At 39.0% G+C, this 16,054-nt stretch overlaps 1 protein-coding gene across 1 annotated transcript in view; it reads right to left on the bottom strand.

Annotated features, from left to right (window-relative positions):
- Positions 1–16,054, bottom strand: part of LOC108623434 (uncharacterized) — a 213,758-nt gene that overhangs the window by 110,483 nt on the left and 87,221 nt on the right. Inside the window, exons 18-20 of the mRNA XM_026812198.1 lie at positions 14,704–14,867; positions 12,422–12,623; positions 7,177–7,547 (exon numbers count right to left, since the gene is read on the bottom strand). Of these exons, the coding sequence (XP_026667999.1) occupies positions 7,177–7,547; positions 12,422–12,623; positions 14,704–14,867 (737 nt within the window). The remainder of the gene's footprint in view (positions 1–7,176; positions 7,548–12,421; positions 12,624–14,703; positions 14,868–16,054) is intronic.

Below are 16,054 nucleotides of genomic sequence, written 5' to 3'. Positions count from 1 at the left end.
CTCCTTGACAGAGATGTTCGATCTTACTAATTCATTTCACTGAACATGAGTATAATACAATTCATTTTTGAAATACTGGCCATTTAAAAAAATTGTAGAAATACTGTAATTGATACGAACGTGCTTTACTACAGTTATAGTCAATAGATTCGACGCTACGATTGACACAACTCAAGAAATAAAACGAAATATTGATCGATTGAAAATTGTCTGATATCGTAGCGCCAAATTGTAAATTAACATTACCTTCGCATTCCTCGAGGAATTCAAATGAAATCTAGCTAATACAATCAAGTTCAGTCCTCCGCGAACCAAATAATCTTTTAAAATAAAAATTAAACAATTGTAACTAAAATCTTTTAAAATAAAAATAAAATAATTATACTGATTTTCAATACGTAAAAAGATTTATTTTCAGTATTGTGAAAAAATGGTTCGCGGAGTCTTAATTTCGCTTGTAAGTATATATCCTTTAAGTAAGACATACAAACAGGCATCGTATTCCCTAAGGCATACATTCGATGTCGTAAAACAGCCCACAGTTTCACATCTCTTTAAAAAATGATCATCACGATCTGTTAGCAGCTCGGCTAGTAAAAAAATAAAATTTTCTCTAAGAATTTCGATATTCTAATAAAGTTTGGAATAAGAAACTGCAGGCCTTGAAATATGCTTCACTGCAAATACACTTCGCAGTCGAATCTCGATCGATTCTGCAATTAAAACCTGTAATTCATATATTTTTCTCCCAATATAATGCAAACACGATTAGGTATCGCTTTATATGATTTTAAAAGTAGAAACCGCATGCAACGTATAATCTAAGTAGCCGCTACAGCAACGCAAAGGTGAATACATTTCGCGACAAATTAAGCTTATACATAGCACGATATTTTTTTTTTACTTTTTTTCTTTGCGAACGGAGACTCGATGCAATGATGAACACGAATAAATGAAACGGTGGAGAAAAAAGAGGGTTCACGCCTCTTTCAGTCGTACGTACGTATTTACGGATATATAGGTGAAGTTTTGATTTCTCAGGTACTTTATACATGTTATAAAAAAAAGGCAACTGCAGCAGGCCTCATATTCACCGAATTCAGTTTTCCATTCAAATTTCTATAGTAAACTTACTTCTCAGAATTGTTTAGTGCACTTTTATTCTTATCAAGTCTTACGTTATTATTATGCTGTTTATTAATCCTTCCTACTAACTTAATAGTATAATGATATGAATCAACGTACACTAAACAGGTACTAGCCGACGAAGAGCGTAAAACATAAATTCGATGAACAAGGACTCGAGTCTACAGAGCGTATCCCACAGAGTGCTGTTAAAAGATAAAAAGAATATTCTCATCTTTTAAACAGCACGTTTCGAGACAGATCCTGCAGGGTTGCAAATAGTCTAGCACTATGTCCGTAGACACAGAGCGATTTCCATCGTAAAATGAATGTGTGAGATCTTTATGCGAATATCTTTTTATAATGTGAACCTCCTTTAAGCTTGTGAGAAGTTCGCATGAATTTAAATAGAAATAAATTCGAGACACGGTCATGAATCTGCGAAGCAATTAATCCTTAAGAGTTATGACGGAAATCGCTCTTAAGCTTCCCACTTCGACACTAGAACGAGCCCTGCGGGTGTCGTCTTGCAGATCCCAATGAAAAGTTACGCCCGCTCCCACGGGGCAATCTGTTTAATAAAAAATCAGATAATGCACGAAATATAATTGCCTGTCCCTTCTTTACGTTTCACAACTTTCTGTTCTCCACGATGATAATTGCGATTGCATGTATGTAATGAACTCGTGCTACACCGACTTCGTGAACACATAAGTACATTGGAAGGGTTGCGAATGGAAGAAGCTTGCTTCAGTCCACGCGATTCCTTCCTTATTCTCTTTTGTATTTTATACCAAGATACCCTTTACGCTTTTATCTTATAACGTTAGCATGCTTATGAACGTACGATTTCCTTTGATCAGGTCGATTCGCCTGTCTCAAGTATCATTGTAACAAAGTATACTTCTCCTGGACCTTTACTTTTTTATAGTTTCTTCTTTCACATTAAGGCTTGGTCCATCAAACTGCAGCTTGCAAAATGCAAACACGAACGCGTGCACGCTTATGCGTACTCCGACGAATCGTTTATCTTCTCATTCAAGAAGCTCTAATACGGTCGACTGAATTTTCCAATACGCAACGCATTTCTACCTTAATGTAAAAAATTGATACAAGCTAGATAAGTGATTATGTAAGTTTGATTTTATGTCGCGTGGCTCATTGGAAAATCGGTCGACGTCGAAGCACAGGATTAGCTGTGTTATATTCTAAAATTGAAATTGAATACACTTTCTATCAGCTAAACGATCCTATTTCCCCCTCGCAAAATATTTCACAAAATATACCTCTCTAATTTCGTAACCCTCTATGAAAATTAAAAAATATTTAATCGTATGTCGTTTTTTTTTTGTAATTTTTTTTTATAGAAAAAATATTTTGGTGCGATCGGTTGTTTTTACACGCACCTATTTACATTTAATCTTCTAACTGTTAATGTGTAAAAATTTTCTGTTCTGCAAATTGACTGAACTATTAGATACGAAAATGTGACAACTAATAAAATGAGAGAAAAATGCTCAGTCTGTTGGAAAAATTGTTACGATGAATATAAACTGTCAAAAATTCTGTATAAATTGTTCTATCAAAATTCTGAAACAATTGTGACCGCTACAGTGTATAAAAATAAGATCAGAAGCTTTTAAGTTTGTCTTTGACCATTCTGTACCAGGCAAATTTTCGAAAAGATGTACTAAACGTTGCTAATTTTACTTTTCAATATTAATTAGCTTGGAAAACCATCACAGTGTTTAACACTCGGCAATGTGTCGTAAATAATAGTATAAAAACGTTTTTCTTTACAAGCACGTGTGCGCACTGTGTTCCATTTCAAACGAGCCGATTAACTGCCCAAAGCATTAATTAGATTCGAATTTCGGTTAAAATGAAACACTCGTCACGCACGCGTGAGAAACGTTACTAAGTTAGTACCGTTACACCGAACCAATCTACTGGATAGTCGTACAAAAAATCCTCCAAGCGACTAATAGAAGCAACGAGAATATTCATAAAAAATCAAGTATCCATGTATCGTTAATCGTATTGCGTTAGCATTTCGTTGAAGTTCGACGAAGTACTCGTCGAACTGTAAATTAGTTTCCGTTGTTCGTATGGCAAGAACGTTCTGGGAACGACTGTCGTTCCCAAAGTCTCGTTCGCATAATCACTTGAACTTTCTTATTAAAAGTCACCTCGATTCTACTTTCAACTCGTGTCCTCATTCGTTTCCATCATAATTGTCTCTTTACTCTTTCTATTCATCAAACGAGAAGCAAACTTTGCTCTCTATGAAAGACATGACCGACGGATCATGCTATTAAGGGCGTCTTTTATTCAACTTTGAACCCTTTGTGTTTTTATCCATTGCATGGATCTTTCACCCACTGCAGTGTGGATTTTTACCAACTCCCTGTTGGAATTTTATATTCTCTGCTACACGACTGTGCAATTGCAGTTTTGTCAATCGAAATAAAATTCGAAGGGTCTTAAACACAATTAGTGCTGTGTCACACATTTTCAAACATAATATCCCTGACATTTTAATGATAACCAGCAGATAGTTTCATTGACATGCCAGAGATCTGTGTCTATAATTCAGATCTCTTTTCGAAGAGAATCTGAGAAATTTCTGAGAAAATTCATTTGCTAAAGTTCTGAGCATCACAACTTAAATAAAATCGTAATTCCTTGGGAAATAATTTTAAAAACGAAAATATCTTATGAACGTATTCATTAATTTATTTTACTTCACCAGTTTTAATCGAATCTTGAACTTGCTCAATAATTTTAGCAAAAGAAAATCTCACGATCACCCCATCGTAAGCTGCGAGCAGCCGTAAAAAAATAAAACAAAATCGTTGAAAACAATACAGCATCTCATGCATGATGCTTATCGAACAAAACCGTTCACCTGTAGAACGTCGATTTCTATCTACTTTCTTTCTCTTTATAAAACGGTCTCCTCCTCCTTCGTACCGACGTTAAATTACAAACAATAATACGTATGCGCGTATATAATATACTTTGCAACATATATATATATATATATATATATAAATAAATATTTCATACTATATAACAAAAAGCGATGCCGCTTCACTGGGTTGCTATCGAAACCTCAGACTCGATTATGCGAGCAAAAATTCGTTCGTTCGTTCCATCGTTATTATTATCTTGTACCTACATCGTTTAACAAAAAGATAAAGTTCTTGTCTTTATAAATATCTGATAACTTTATCTCTGTTTCATCTCGAACCGTTTCGAGACTTTTGCAAATTATGCTAGGAGGTTTCGAGCTATCTTGTTTCAAGTATCAAAGATACATTCGCTAGTGTAGGCACGTGAATGATACTTACCACTTGCTATTCAAAAATAGTTAACTATCGTCTCTCAAACAAAAAAAAAACGTATAAAAACTCACTTTTAAGAATTCTCCTCTATCTTTTTTTGACGTAGCGCTCATCGTTTCTCAACGCCTCAGTCACTATACATCGGTTGTCTATTTTTTTATCACAATTTTAATTGCGAGTGCAGATTTACTGCAAAGTGCAGTCTCACACGAAATCGAAAGAATTTTTATCAACTTTCGCAGTCTGGTGATTCTTTTGAGCTTTCGTTTAAATGATTCTAAATGTGAACACGCGAAATATCTATGGCAGTGCAATTAAGCGCTTGGACATTCGAAAAGATCGAAAACCGATTGTACCTAACACTCACAAATATAAAAAAATAAATGACTTTCTTAGATATTAATGAAAACCAATTGTAGAATTGAAATAACTGAGAAAGTAATTCATCCGAATTCACAAAAAAACTATCGTCACGTTCTATTCGTAATATAATTCTTTAAAGAAACCTAAACTGGCCACGAACGGAATTTCTAATTTCTGAACCCACATTAATCGGTTTTCCTTCTACTTTTCCAAGACGAATTTCAATGAAAATCATGCGCTATCATACCTAATGACAATTATCTACCTATACTCGGTGACTGAGGGTGTTCAATCAAATACTCGATTCTCGTTTCCACGAGACATTTTAGACAGTTTCACTAAAAGAGTATCGAGGACGCTCAGACAGGTGGAGGTCCCCTGACATACTGCAGTTTAGGGAACAACGAGAGATTCAATGTGTTAGCCGACTCGCAGCAGTGCGGTTGCTCCAGGAGGCAAACGGCGCAGAAGAGGACCAGCATGGCTAGATGGAAGGGCAACGACGCCTTCAGGATGCGCCAGATCCTGCTTTGAGGGAGGTCAGGGTCCTTGTCTGGGTCCCCAGCATCCATCGCGTTACCTTTCGTGACAATCGCCGCGATCCGCTCGACGCCTTCCTTCGAAATATTCTCGACCACGTTGTTGGCTTTCTTGCGCTTGCTGCAGATAAGCAGACAGGAAAATCGAATTCGTTTAGATACGATCTTCAATCATTTTCACTAATTCGTGTTCGTGCTGCGGAGTTTCATGCTGGATCCTTTGTTTCGTGTTATGGATGGATATCGTATAAAATGATTTTCTTGAATGTTAGTTGGATTTCGGAGAAACGCCGGGATATTGGATCTTCCGTTTGTTAATGGATAGTGTGAATGCTGGATGGCATTAGAAGCTCGGATTGACTTGTTAGCGATTTTCCTGGATGACATAGTTGATTCCCTTAGGAAATTCCAGGACGTTGGATCTTTTGTTTGGTGGTATTATTATTGGACAGTGCGAATGCTGGACTGAATTTGCATAGAAGAGAGCTTGGATTGATCTGCTGGCAATTTTCTTAGGTGATTTCGCTTGAGCTTCTTGGATTAGAATCTCGAGGATGTCGGATCTTCCATTTAATATTACTAAAGATTCGCCGTGCTCGCGTAGAGTATAACGAAATGGAATGGTAGTATTCACGATAATCAGATTAGTTCCCATGTTCAAGATTAAATTAATTCTAAAGTCGACTAACCGCGAATGTGAAGTAACTATGAAACAAGGTTCCGAGTAAATTAATTTATAGCATCCCCTGGGCTCAGACGAGGAGTAAAAGTTCAAAGCAAGATCAACTTACTAATTGGTTACTCAAGTATAATTTTTGGTAAAAATGTCTCGAAGCAAATGAAACACTATTCAGAGGAATAAAAATAATGGAATCCGTTTCTGCAATCGAAAGGAGGATAAAGCGAGGAAAAGTACCATTCGACGCGAGGGAAAGGGATCTTTTACTACTTTTTTTATGATGCAATATGGGCAACGCTCTGTGCCCCGAAAACTAAACCTATTACCGTCGACACCGCAGCAGTGATTAAATGCGACTATAAAAAAGCATCCTCCAAACAAAGTTAAATAAGGTGGCCTCGTAATAATGGGAATTCGTGAGTAATTGCAATTGAAAGTGGCGTTTCGCGGGACGAGTCAGAGAGTGAAGCAAGCACAGTCGGGTTTAACTCGATTACTTCTACTCCCATAAACAAAAACTCTGTAGATACCAAAAAGTAATACCGCTACTGATTGTATAAATGTGATACACGATGAATTAAACTACTATAAATTATATGAAATAATTGCAGCGATGCAATTCGTCTGAAATACTTCGAGACTCAACGAGGCAGTGGTTAAAAGAACGTCAGGAGTTCATTCACAGCCTAACTTATATTCAAATGAGTAGACGCGTTTATGAGAGAACTATGAACGAGAAGCGCAATGTTCTTGTCCCCGCTTCTAAAAGACGGCGGCTTCATTCTTTGCTTTCGACGTTATGCAAATGGAATGCGACTCGTCGGCAAGATCGTTCTTTATTCGCTCGAAAGTCTTGGAGCGCCTGAATAAATTAAAAACGCGGTCCGCGTTTACCTCAAAAGTACCGCATAACAAATTCTCCAGCTCACTTTTCGATTAGGAAGTATGATGAAGGACCAAGTTGTGAACATCGTCAGTATAAATAGTGTAAAGATTTGTAAAAATCCATGTTTCATGCAATGACCTTATAATCAGTTTCTCTCGGAATTCAATTTTATGACACACTATCATAAAATGTATGTGATACCGTGAAATGTATTAAAAAATTGATGATTGTACTCACTCTACGAAATGATGAAGCTGTCCACCAGACCTTTTGGCAGCCCTGGCCTCGACGCTGGCGGCAGTGCGGACAATCAGCTCTCTGCACTGTTTCTGCAGATCCCTTAACTCGGTTTCCGCGTCCTCGACGCGTCTCCAGAGCTCGGCCAACGCCTCGCTGCCAGGCGTCAATTGACTCTCCAAACTGCGAGTCAGCCGGCGTAGCGCCGCCAATCGTCTCTCCCGTTCGCTCAGCTCCTGCTCGCTTCCGCTGTCAGAGATTCCGCTGTCGGACAGCGAGCCGCCCTCGGTCAGACTGATCGGCGGCGAGTCGCCGAATTTCGACGCGTTGCCCACCTCCTCCGTGCTCGAGTCTTTCAGCACCGTGCCGTTCTGCAACAAGAACGATTCGACTGGTTAACTCTTTGATAGGTCGTTGCCTCTTCAGTCAATAAATAGAGACAGAGACAGCGTTGGCACGCCAGTGTAGCAATAGGTTTTTCGGGTCTTGTTTGCATTGATTGTGCAACGAGATTCTAATCGTGCAAATACAATTTCTTTTGATCGTATCTTGTTCGACTTGAAGCATATTGATTACAAGGAAAATCACGATGGGATGTGCCACGTTGATTAGATCACGGGATATGCTGATAGGTATAAATACACCCCGGGAGAATACGATATCGAATACTGCATAATCCAGTGTTGGTTATTGCCGCCGGGCGACCGGAAGGCATATAAGACGATTATACGAAGGAAGGGGAGATGGAAAGAAAGGAAGCAGACGGAACCCAGGGCCGTGTCAACTAAAATCATTCTCAACTCTCAGTAAAAAACTCATAAGTTCAAAATATTAAGAAAATCATATGAAAAATTATATTACCTCATTTTATAAATAATATAAATTAAATCTTGCTTTCCAAAATATGAAACCAGATGTTAATCGTTGATGGTATAAATGAACCTTTACTGACGTGAACTCATTTCCCGGCTCGAACGAGAAAGCAACAGAAAAAAGACACCCTAAGTCACGACACGAAACGTTGATACCAGACAACAGTGGTAATAGTAAAAAAGTGGCAGGGTGCGGAGGATTGCGAGAGACGGGAAGACACGGGGGTGGCCGAAGGGGTGGGAAAGGAGAGGGTTGGTTTAGGCTGTTGCAGCGAGGAGGACGAGCGGGAGGCGAGGGGAGTAGAGCCTCCGGTAATGAAAAGCGCGATCCGCATACCAAGCAGCAACCTTCGAGGTAACCTATATAGGAACCCGGTACACTCTTGTATAACGAATAGTAGGTACGAAGTGAGTCTCGAGTCAGAATCCACGTTGCCCGAAGGACCAATCACGTAGAAGAAAACTGCGAGAATTCCTTATTTCCGGCCGGTCTAGTGCTACACTTTCTTTTTTTACTCGATACTCAACGATCAACCTTGAAATATATTACTAAGTTCAAGTTTGGGTAGACTGGAACAGTTTATCATTTTGAAATATTGTCGGCATTTTCTTTCAATTCCGACACATATTTTTAAAATTCTTCCTATCTGATACTTATAAGATAATTAAGAATCAAAACGATCAACATGCTCTCTTTATCTTGAAAACTGTATCCATGAAACACATTCTTAACTAGGAACGCTATCCTTGAGGTGAGCACCCCCATTGGCGAGAAATCCATAAATTTTGATAGCAGGTAAATAAAATATTAGCACGGCCGTTCTACGGAGAAGAAAAGGGAGAAGCAAGTTTTCGGATCAGAGTCGCCATCGGGAATCGGCGTTGGCTACCTCGCCGGGCGCGGCGGCGGTGGAGCGGCTCCCCGGGGAGCACGGATCGTTAATCGCCCGAACGATTCCCTTTCGCCTCACGTACGGGAATGGCCCGTGGAATCAGCGTAAAAATACAAATTTAATATCGCTCGACTGACCAGTCGTAACCCGCGGATATACCGATGTCGACGAGCAGCGTTTCCGACGTGGCCCAGAGATTAAGAGGGTTCAAACGGCTGATTAGCGCTTCCGATGCCAGAACATGTCCAAGATAAAAATCCCACCAGAGTTCCTTCATAGTTTTCAGAAATCATTTTTCGTCGTGTCTCAATTAAATAAAGAAAATTAAATCATTGCGGTGATAAGACTTGCGGTTAGAGCGCAGGAAAGACGAGACCGAGAGGTTGGAGCAAATTTCTGTAACGCGATATCGCGAATTAACAAGACAGAGAAAAATTGCTCGGCGAATTATCTTGGTAATACCCAGTTTTGCTTTTCACGAGGAATAACTCTCAGAGTTCACCTTCAGTGTTACGCGGTTTCATTTTATCACACGCCTGGCTGCCCTTTAGACCGTTACATTAGTTTCATTCCTGTCGCCAAGTCCTAATTATACACAGCGTTCGAATTAGATGAGTCTAATTATAAGATCTGATACGAATTATTCGCGAGCTTGACAGATAGCTTTACATGTATAAATTACATTATGTCGTTCCATTTCTGCATCATGCTGTGCAATTTCCTATCTAATTGGTTATACAATTTGACATGCAATTTGCTCTGCAGTTTGTATTAAATCAATACCAAGCTTGTAACTAATAATTTCATACAAAACTATCGTCTCTGTATTTGTACATATTTTCAATTTCTGCTAAAAAAAAATGCATCTTCAATAAATTTTCTAACACCTTTTTCTATAATAATATGAAATAAATTTTCTGAGGAAAATGTAAATGAATCCTACTTGCTATGAACCTATCACAATTTTTTAAATTCTTGTTGATCTCATTTCACCAATCGAAACTGTACCATTATCCTTGCCATCTTTAAGGCAAACAGTGAGGGTTGAAGAAAGAAAGGTGAGCCAGTAATATCGAGCACTTTGTCGAGCAAGCGTAACGCGTTTCCCCTCCTCTCAAGAAAAATAAAGAAAGATGTAAAGTCGAGTGCATGAAATTATCCCCACGAGTGTTGTAGATCGAAACGCGGATTGTTCCGCCTTGACGGGAGTTTGAATGCCTATACCGGAGGAGTTCGTTGCCGGATGTACGTAGCCTAACGTTCGCGGGGGTCGCTCCTTCTTAACCTTTGTTAGGGTGAAAATATCGTGTCGCGGGCCATACGTCTTCCGGACAGGCGAAATAAGCGCGGGGACAATTCAAAGTTGCGAACCCAACACCGTCTCGCCTTTTTTAACCGTACGTCGTTTTTGCTCGTGGTTGAAGATATTTTTCTTACATGATAATGAAAGAGAGCTTGCGTTTCCGAAAAACTTACAATAATTTTAACACTTTTGTTGGGTAATTTAAACGAAATAAAAAAAACGAAGACAGTTGAAATTGCAGTGGAATCAAAGAATATGAATTTTAGTATTTTATACGAATTTCTAAAAGCCAATACCATTTGCTTCTCACTGGATCATTGAAAATCATCATTTAAAAACTGGATCATTTAAAAGAAGACAAAGATTTCCTTCATGTACGAAAATTGTTAAACAGGAAAATGAAATAAGTATAACATAAACAGCCATATAGAACATAAAAGGAGAAAGGTAGGGGTGAGATTAGGGCAACGTTTGACAGATGACACTTGTCGATATCGTGTTTCGGTTAAACGGCATCGCATCCCCCTATTCCCAGCATATCCGTCTTGCATTTGCATATAAAGTAAATCTCTTTGGGCACCGAGCGCGCAAGCTTTTATGGACTTAAGGAGAAAAGTAGCTCGAGGTGAGGCAGGTGCCGGGTTTGTTATCACGACTTCCGATTGGGCCCTGGCCGTGTTCCGCTTGTCGGGGAAACGTGCAAGCGATATTTCCACGTCGGCTTCGCCTCATTTTTTTCCCTCCTACGCGATTAGAATAACTGGTCCCGCGCGATTGCTCGACTTATTGTGCCCTACCCCCTACCATCTTCGATTCTCGCTCTCCGTTCCCTTCTGATTTTATACTTAATTGTATGATTAAATGAAAACCGAAATAAGTTACCTTCAATTTAGAATTTATTTGATAGATGCACTTCAATGTATTTTATTTTTCTTCGAATGCAGTTTTGATATGTAAGTAAAAAATTAATACCATACGAAATTCCCTGCTCTCTTCAAGATCCTATGCCATTGGATTTTACTAGCAGAAAAGAGAGAGACAGAGAGATAGAGAGAGCTGAAGGAAAGGTTTTTCGCGAGGTAGAAGACGAACCAATAAACATGATTCGCCTTATAATCTCGCCTTCCTTAGGAGAGCCATATCCCCAAGAGTTCCTCCGTTCAGGCAATCTAAGCGGGGAAATGGTTTTATGCACACAAGCGATACCCACGGGAACCGTTACCCCATCCAAAGACGTTGAATAATTGCTGCCAGCTATCTAACCGATTGAAAATCAAGGATGCCGTGGGAATATTGGCTAAACGATTTAGCAACGATCTCGATTCTCAATAGTTGTTAATGGATAAAATTTTAGAGACAGAATGCTGCTTTCTAATTTATACTCAACAAAAACGTATACTTCTTTCCAACCTGCTAGATTTTTAGTCTAATATTAATCTAATAATGTAATATTAAAAATGGTTGAAGTCTATTATATAAAATTTTTGTACACGCGGAATATTCAAAGCAATTGCATATATCATTCATAAAAAGAAAAGACGAAGTTGTAAGATCCGTGGAAACGGTAATAGCGGCGAGGTAAAGAAGAAAAGGCGTGATGGAAGGACCGAGGATAGCCATTATCCAAGCGAAGACGCGATGCAAAACGCTGAACGCGCACTTAGGCCCTTTCGGCCCTCGATGATCCCTTCTTATCCAGTGACTCTAATCATTACACGTAACGCACACGTACAATGTAATGGAATCGAGTAATATTCGATTCGATCGCGGCATGGTCAAAAGCAATTTTCTACTCGAGAGCAAGATTGATCGATACGCGTTACATTGCGAAGAATTAGTGCAATTTCGAAGATTTACGATTTCTCATTGAAAAAATAAAATCTAAATTGAGATCCACTTCGAATATAATAATGTGCGTTACTTTTTAATGTTTGCACGTGTCACGTGAATTTTACCAACTGACAGAGACGCAAGAAGTGCTCGTGAAGTGAAACAGTACATTTCCTATTTTATCGAATCGCTTTCGACACTCTACCGTGGTACTGAAAAATTTTATAGGCCAATCATTTTCCACGGTTACTCGACTCGCTCGGTTACAACGCGTAAAACGATTGAAACGCGTTCGAACTTCACGCGATAGGATTTTGATCGTCCGATTGGAATTTGAACAAACGTACCTGGCAATTGATGTCTTGTTTCTCGGACAACAGCCTGGCGACGTGACGAACAGACGAAGCGACCTCCGAGGTGGCTCCCGCTTGCAGGGCCACGTCCAAAACTGCAAGGGTGTCCTTATCCCTTCGCAGCGCGCACTGAAGTTCCGCCAAACGCATACTAAACTGTTGGACTGCTTGCAGGGCGCACAATTGTTGGTTGCCCCTGGAAATTAGTTTCGAACACCAGTCAGTACAGTCGCTGGGGGGAGTGAAAGACAATTGATTCTATTCAACTTAATCGACGCATCCTAATTTATTAACTCAACCCGAACAAATGAAATCAACTAAAATCAATTCAGCATATACCTTTTAACACATAATAATTAATTCAATTAATTTTCTATGACAATGATGAATAAAAATTTCAATTTTTACAAAGAAAATCTAAAAGTATTCGAAAAATTCTATTTTGACCATTCAATGCAATCAATTCGTGACCCTTGATATGAGTACACGTGCACAGTTTCGGGGAATCGGTGAAATCTAACAGCACGAAATTGAATGGAAAAATCGCAACTCGGGTCAACACAATAAAAAGTGGAACGAGGGCGAAGCCTCTCGGCAAACAGTAAGACGTCAAATTATTAGCGGATCTACCCAACGGCGTATCGGCAAATAGAAACACTTTAGGCGAATCTGAACCCTCTAGGCACGCGCAAACAAATAAAACCGAGACTAGGTTTCCGCATTGGCGTCCATGGTCGAATTTTCTTTTATAGAGCATTTAAAAGTGTATAAAATTATAAGGTCATAGTATAAGAAAGAACAGTAGATTTACTCTGTCAAAAAGTGTACTAATAATTAATTTTTGCGTACGAGAAAATCACACAACCAACAATTATTACATATTTCAATTAATTATTGACGCTAGTAAAAAAATTTTATACAGAAGTTGTAGGCACTGACGTCCTCCAGAAAGATTCGATGAATTTTTCTTTTAACTCTGATATTCTACGAGTTAAGTATGATTGATTGGCATTTTATTGGTACTGACAAAATCTGATCGTTCCTAAATTTAATTTTTTAACCAGGGACATCAAGAGAAGATTCACGTGTGCTCATGGAAAGAATGGAAATTCGTGAGAGGGCGAGTGGATAGGATTGACCTTTGCGAAAGCCCAGTGGGTCACTGGCAAACCCCTTTGCATGGGTCAGACCCCTATCAGACGAGGGAATCAAGTGCTCATACGGCAATTAAAACGCGACTAAGGCCGCAGCAACGCGACGCGACGTGCCTTTCGCTCAGAACACGTATCAATTTCAAGGTCCGTGATTTTGCCTGACCTGCCCTGCTCGAGATACGCCCCTTCGTTTAGAGCCAGTGTTGGTCTGGATAGAAATTTCTAATCCATATTATACACGTTTCTTTTTCAAATAAATTCCATTTTATCAAAAATGGACAATTATATATAGAATATTTAATATTACATTTGAATTCGTATTGCATTAATTAAATTACAATTATATATGGAATAGGTCATTTCACTTATTGAATGTCGGAGTTCAATTTTTATTGCATCGTCCCTTGAACTGATTTTTATATTCTAATTGGATGTTTCATGATACAAAGCTCGCCATGTCAAAGGAGTTTAAAGAGGCGTTTCAACGGTCAGTTTAGAAGTGTCCAAGATTAAATTCGCGATCCGGGCTAAAACTAGTAATCCCGTGACACGGGTCGAAATCCCAAAGACCCGAGCCCTCGTTGCCGGTACCTATGGTATATTGTACCAAGGACCACGGCTCTCACTGTTTGCTTTCGAGGCTTCATTGCCTCTCATAATATTTGCACAACGTCACACGTCGGACAGCCGAACGGTCAGTCGATGATCCTATACTATTTCGCAACTTACGAATACTATTCTCTCAAGTTTCAAAAATTATTATACTAAATCCTCATCATCCATGTTAATTGAATTATACTATTTCGCAACTTACGAATACTATTCTCTCAAGTTTCAAAAATTATTATACTAAATCCTCATCATCCATGTTAATTGAATCGAAGAGAATTTAAGATGCTGTCTCAACGTGTTTAAAAAAATATTTCTATAATTTGTTTAAACTGTAATTAGACTGTGGAATCTATGCATTTAATAATCAAATTGAACGTACAAAAAATATAAACACTGTACAATGTATGAAAATAAATATCAAAACCTACAATGCATCTATTTAACTGATGACACAAAATTTTAATTTTGCATAAAAATCCGTGATCTATGGAAACAGAAAATTGTACTCACTTTTGGAAAGTCTCGTCCCAGATGCGATAGAGATCAGCAATGCCGTCTTTTAACGCAGTGTAGATCAACGAACTGGAATTACCGAGATCGGTGATCAGTCTGTGCGCGGATACGTTCAGCGCCAGCATCGCAGCCTTACGATCCCTCAACGCGGCCAGCTCGGCCTGGAACATTAAATATACATTTTTAGTGGTTGCCTTCTTCGACTAACTCAAACGAATTGCCCCCTTTCGTTCGTACGGTTACGCTCCGGGGGCGGGTGATGTATAAACTGGTCACAGTAGTACCAAACCGAGCCAACTATACGTCTTACGCCGCTATATAAAAGATACTTTATGATTTGTGCTGAATTATGCCTGATGGCACGCTTTTGTAAAGGGAAACTGTTTTTTAAGTATGGAAACGAATGAAGAACCACTATAAACATTTTGATATCTACAAATATTGAATAATACATTGTTTCTATAATTTGATCTTCATTTTTTGCTATGAAATAACATTAATAAATTTTTTTATAATCATCTTGCTATCTCTTAAACTCCTTACATTTATTTGCATGTCAAAATTCCATTAGAATGAGCAATTCCATTTTCTGTAATTATACAAAGAAAATTTCGTTTTACATCAAAGTCTGTTAATCATTGATCTGGAGAACTTGAAGCAACAAGGCAACGTATGAAGCAGTATCGGGAACGAAATAAACGTACGTTTATCAGGAAGAACATAAGCAAACTGTAAGGGTTGCAAGGTAGACAATGGAGTAACCACGTCACGTTGTCACGTCCCCGTCGTCCTACTGCAGGAGGCGACCGACGAGGGCCGCATAAATAAACCCAGCTTTACGACGGCGCGGCAACGTAAGAGAACGAAAACGAGAGGCCGGCCTCTGCTACCGTTTCTATCTCCCTCGAACCACCCCGCGGTGTCATTTCTCTCGCGTGACGAGCGGGAAAGTTCGAGAGTGGGAACCTCGTAAAGCTTGCGGTCATCTACGCCTTTCCCATCTTCCACTACTCTGCACTACAGTAATTTCTGCCCACCCGAAATTACCGAATTTACTACTGTTCCTCTGTCGTACATCGATCTAAGGATTCCTGATACTCACACGAGGCTCTTTCCGGTATTCAAGGAAATTGAAAGTTGTAATGAAAGTTGGGAAATTGATGGGATTGGTGACTTCAAGAAATTACACGTAGCAGAATAAGAGAAATAGATCGAGATAGTATTAGTCAGACGCGATTGGAAATCAGGTATGGTTGACTTATACTACTTAATTTCTCCGAAGATTGTTCTTCAGGCTATGTCTCTGCTATCCCTGGCAAAAAGTTTTTGAAGAGTTTAATAATAATAG

The sequence above is a fragment of the Ceratina calcarata genome, unplaced genomic scaffold, assembly GCF_001652005.2.
Source record: "Ceratina calcarata isolate Rehan_Ccalc_2016 unplaced genomic scaffold, ASM165200v1 scaffold115, whole genome shotgun sequence".
Classification (NCBI taxonomy): domain Eukaryota; kingdom Metazoa; phylum Arthropoda; class Insecta; order Hymenoptera; family Apidae; genus Ceratina; species Ceratina calcarata.
The sequence above is the reverse complement of the archived record's forward strand: the minus strand, read 5'-3'. Positions and strand labels throughout refer to the sequence as shown.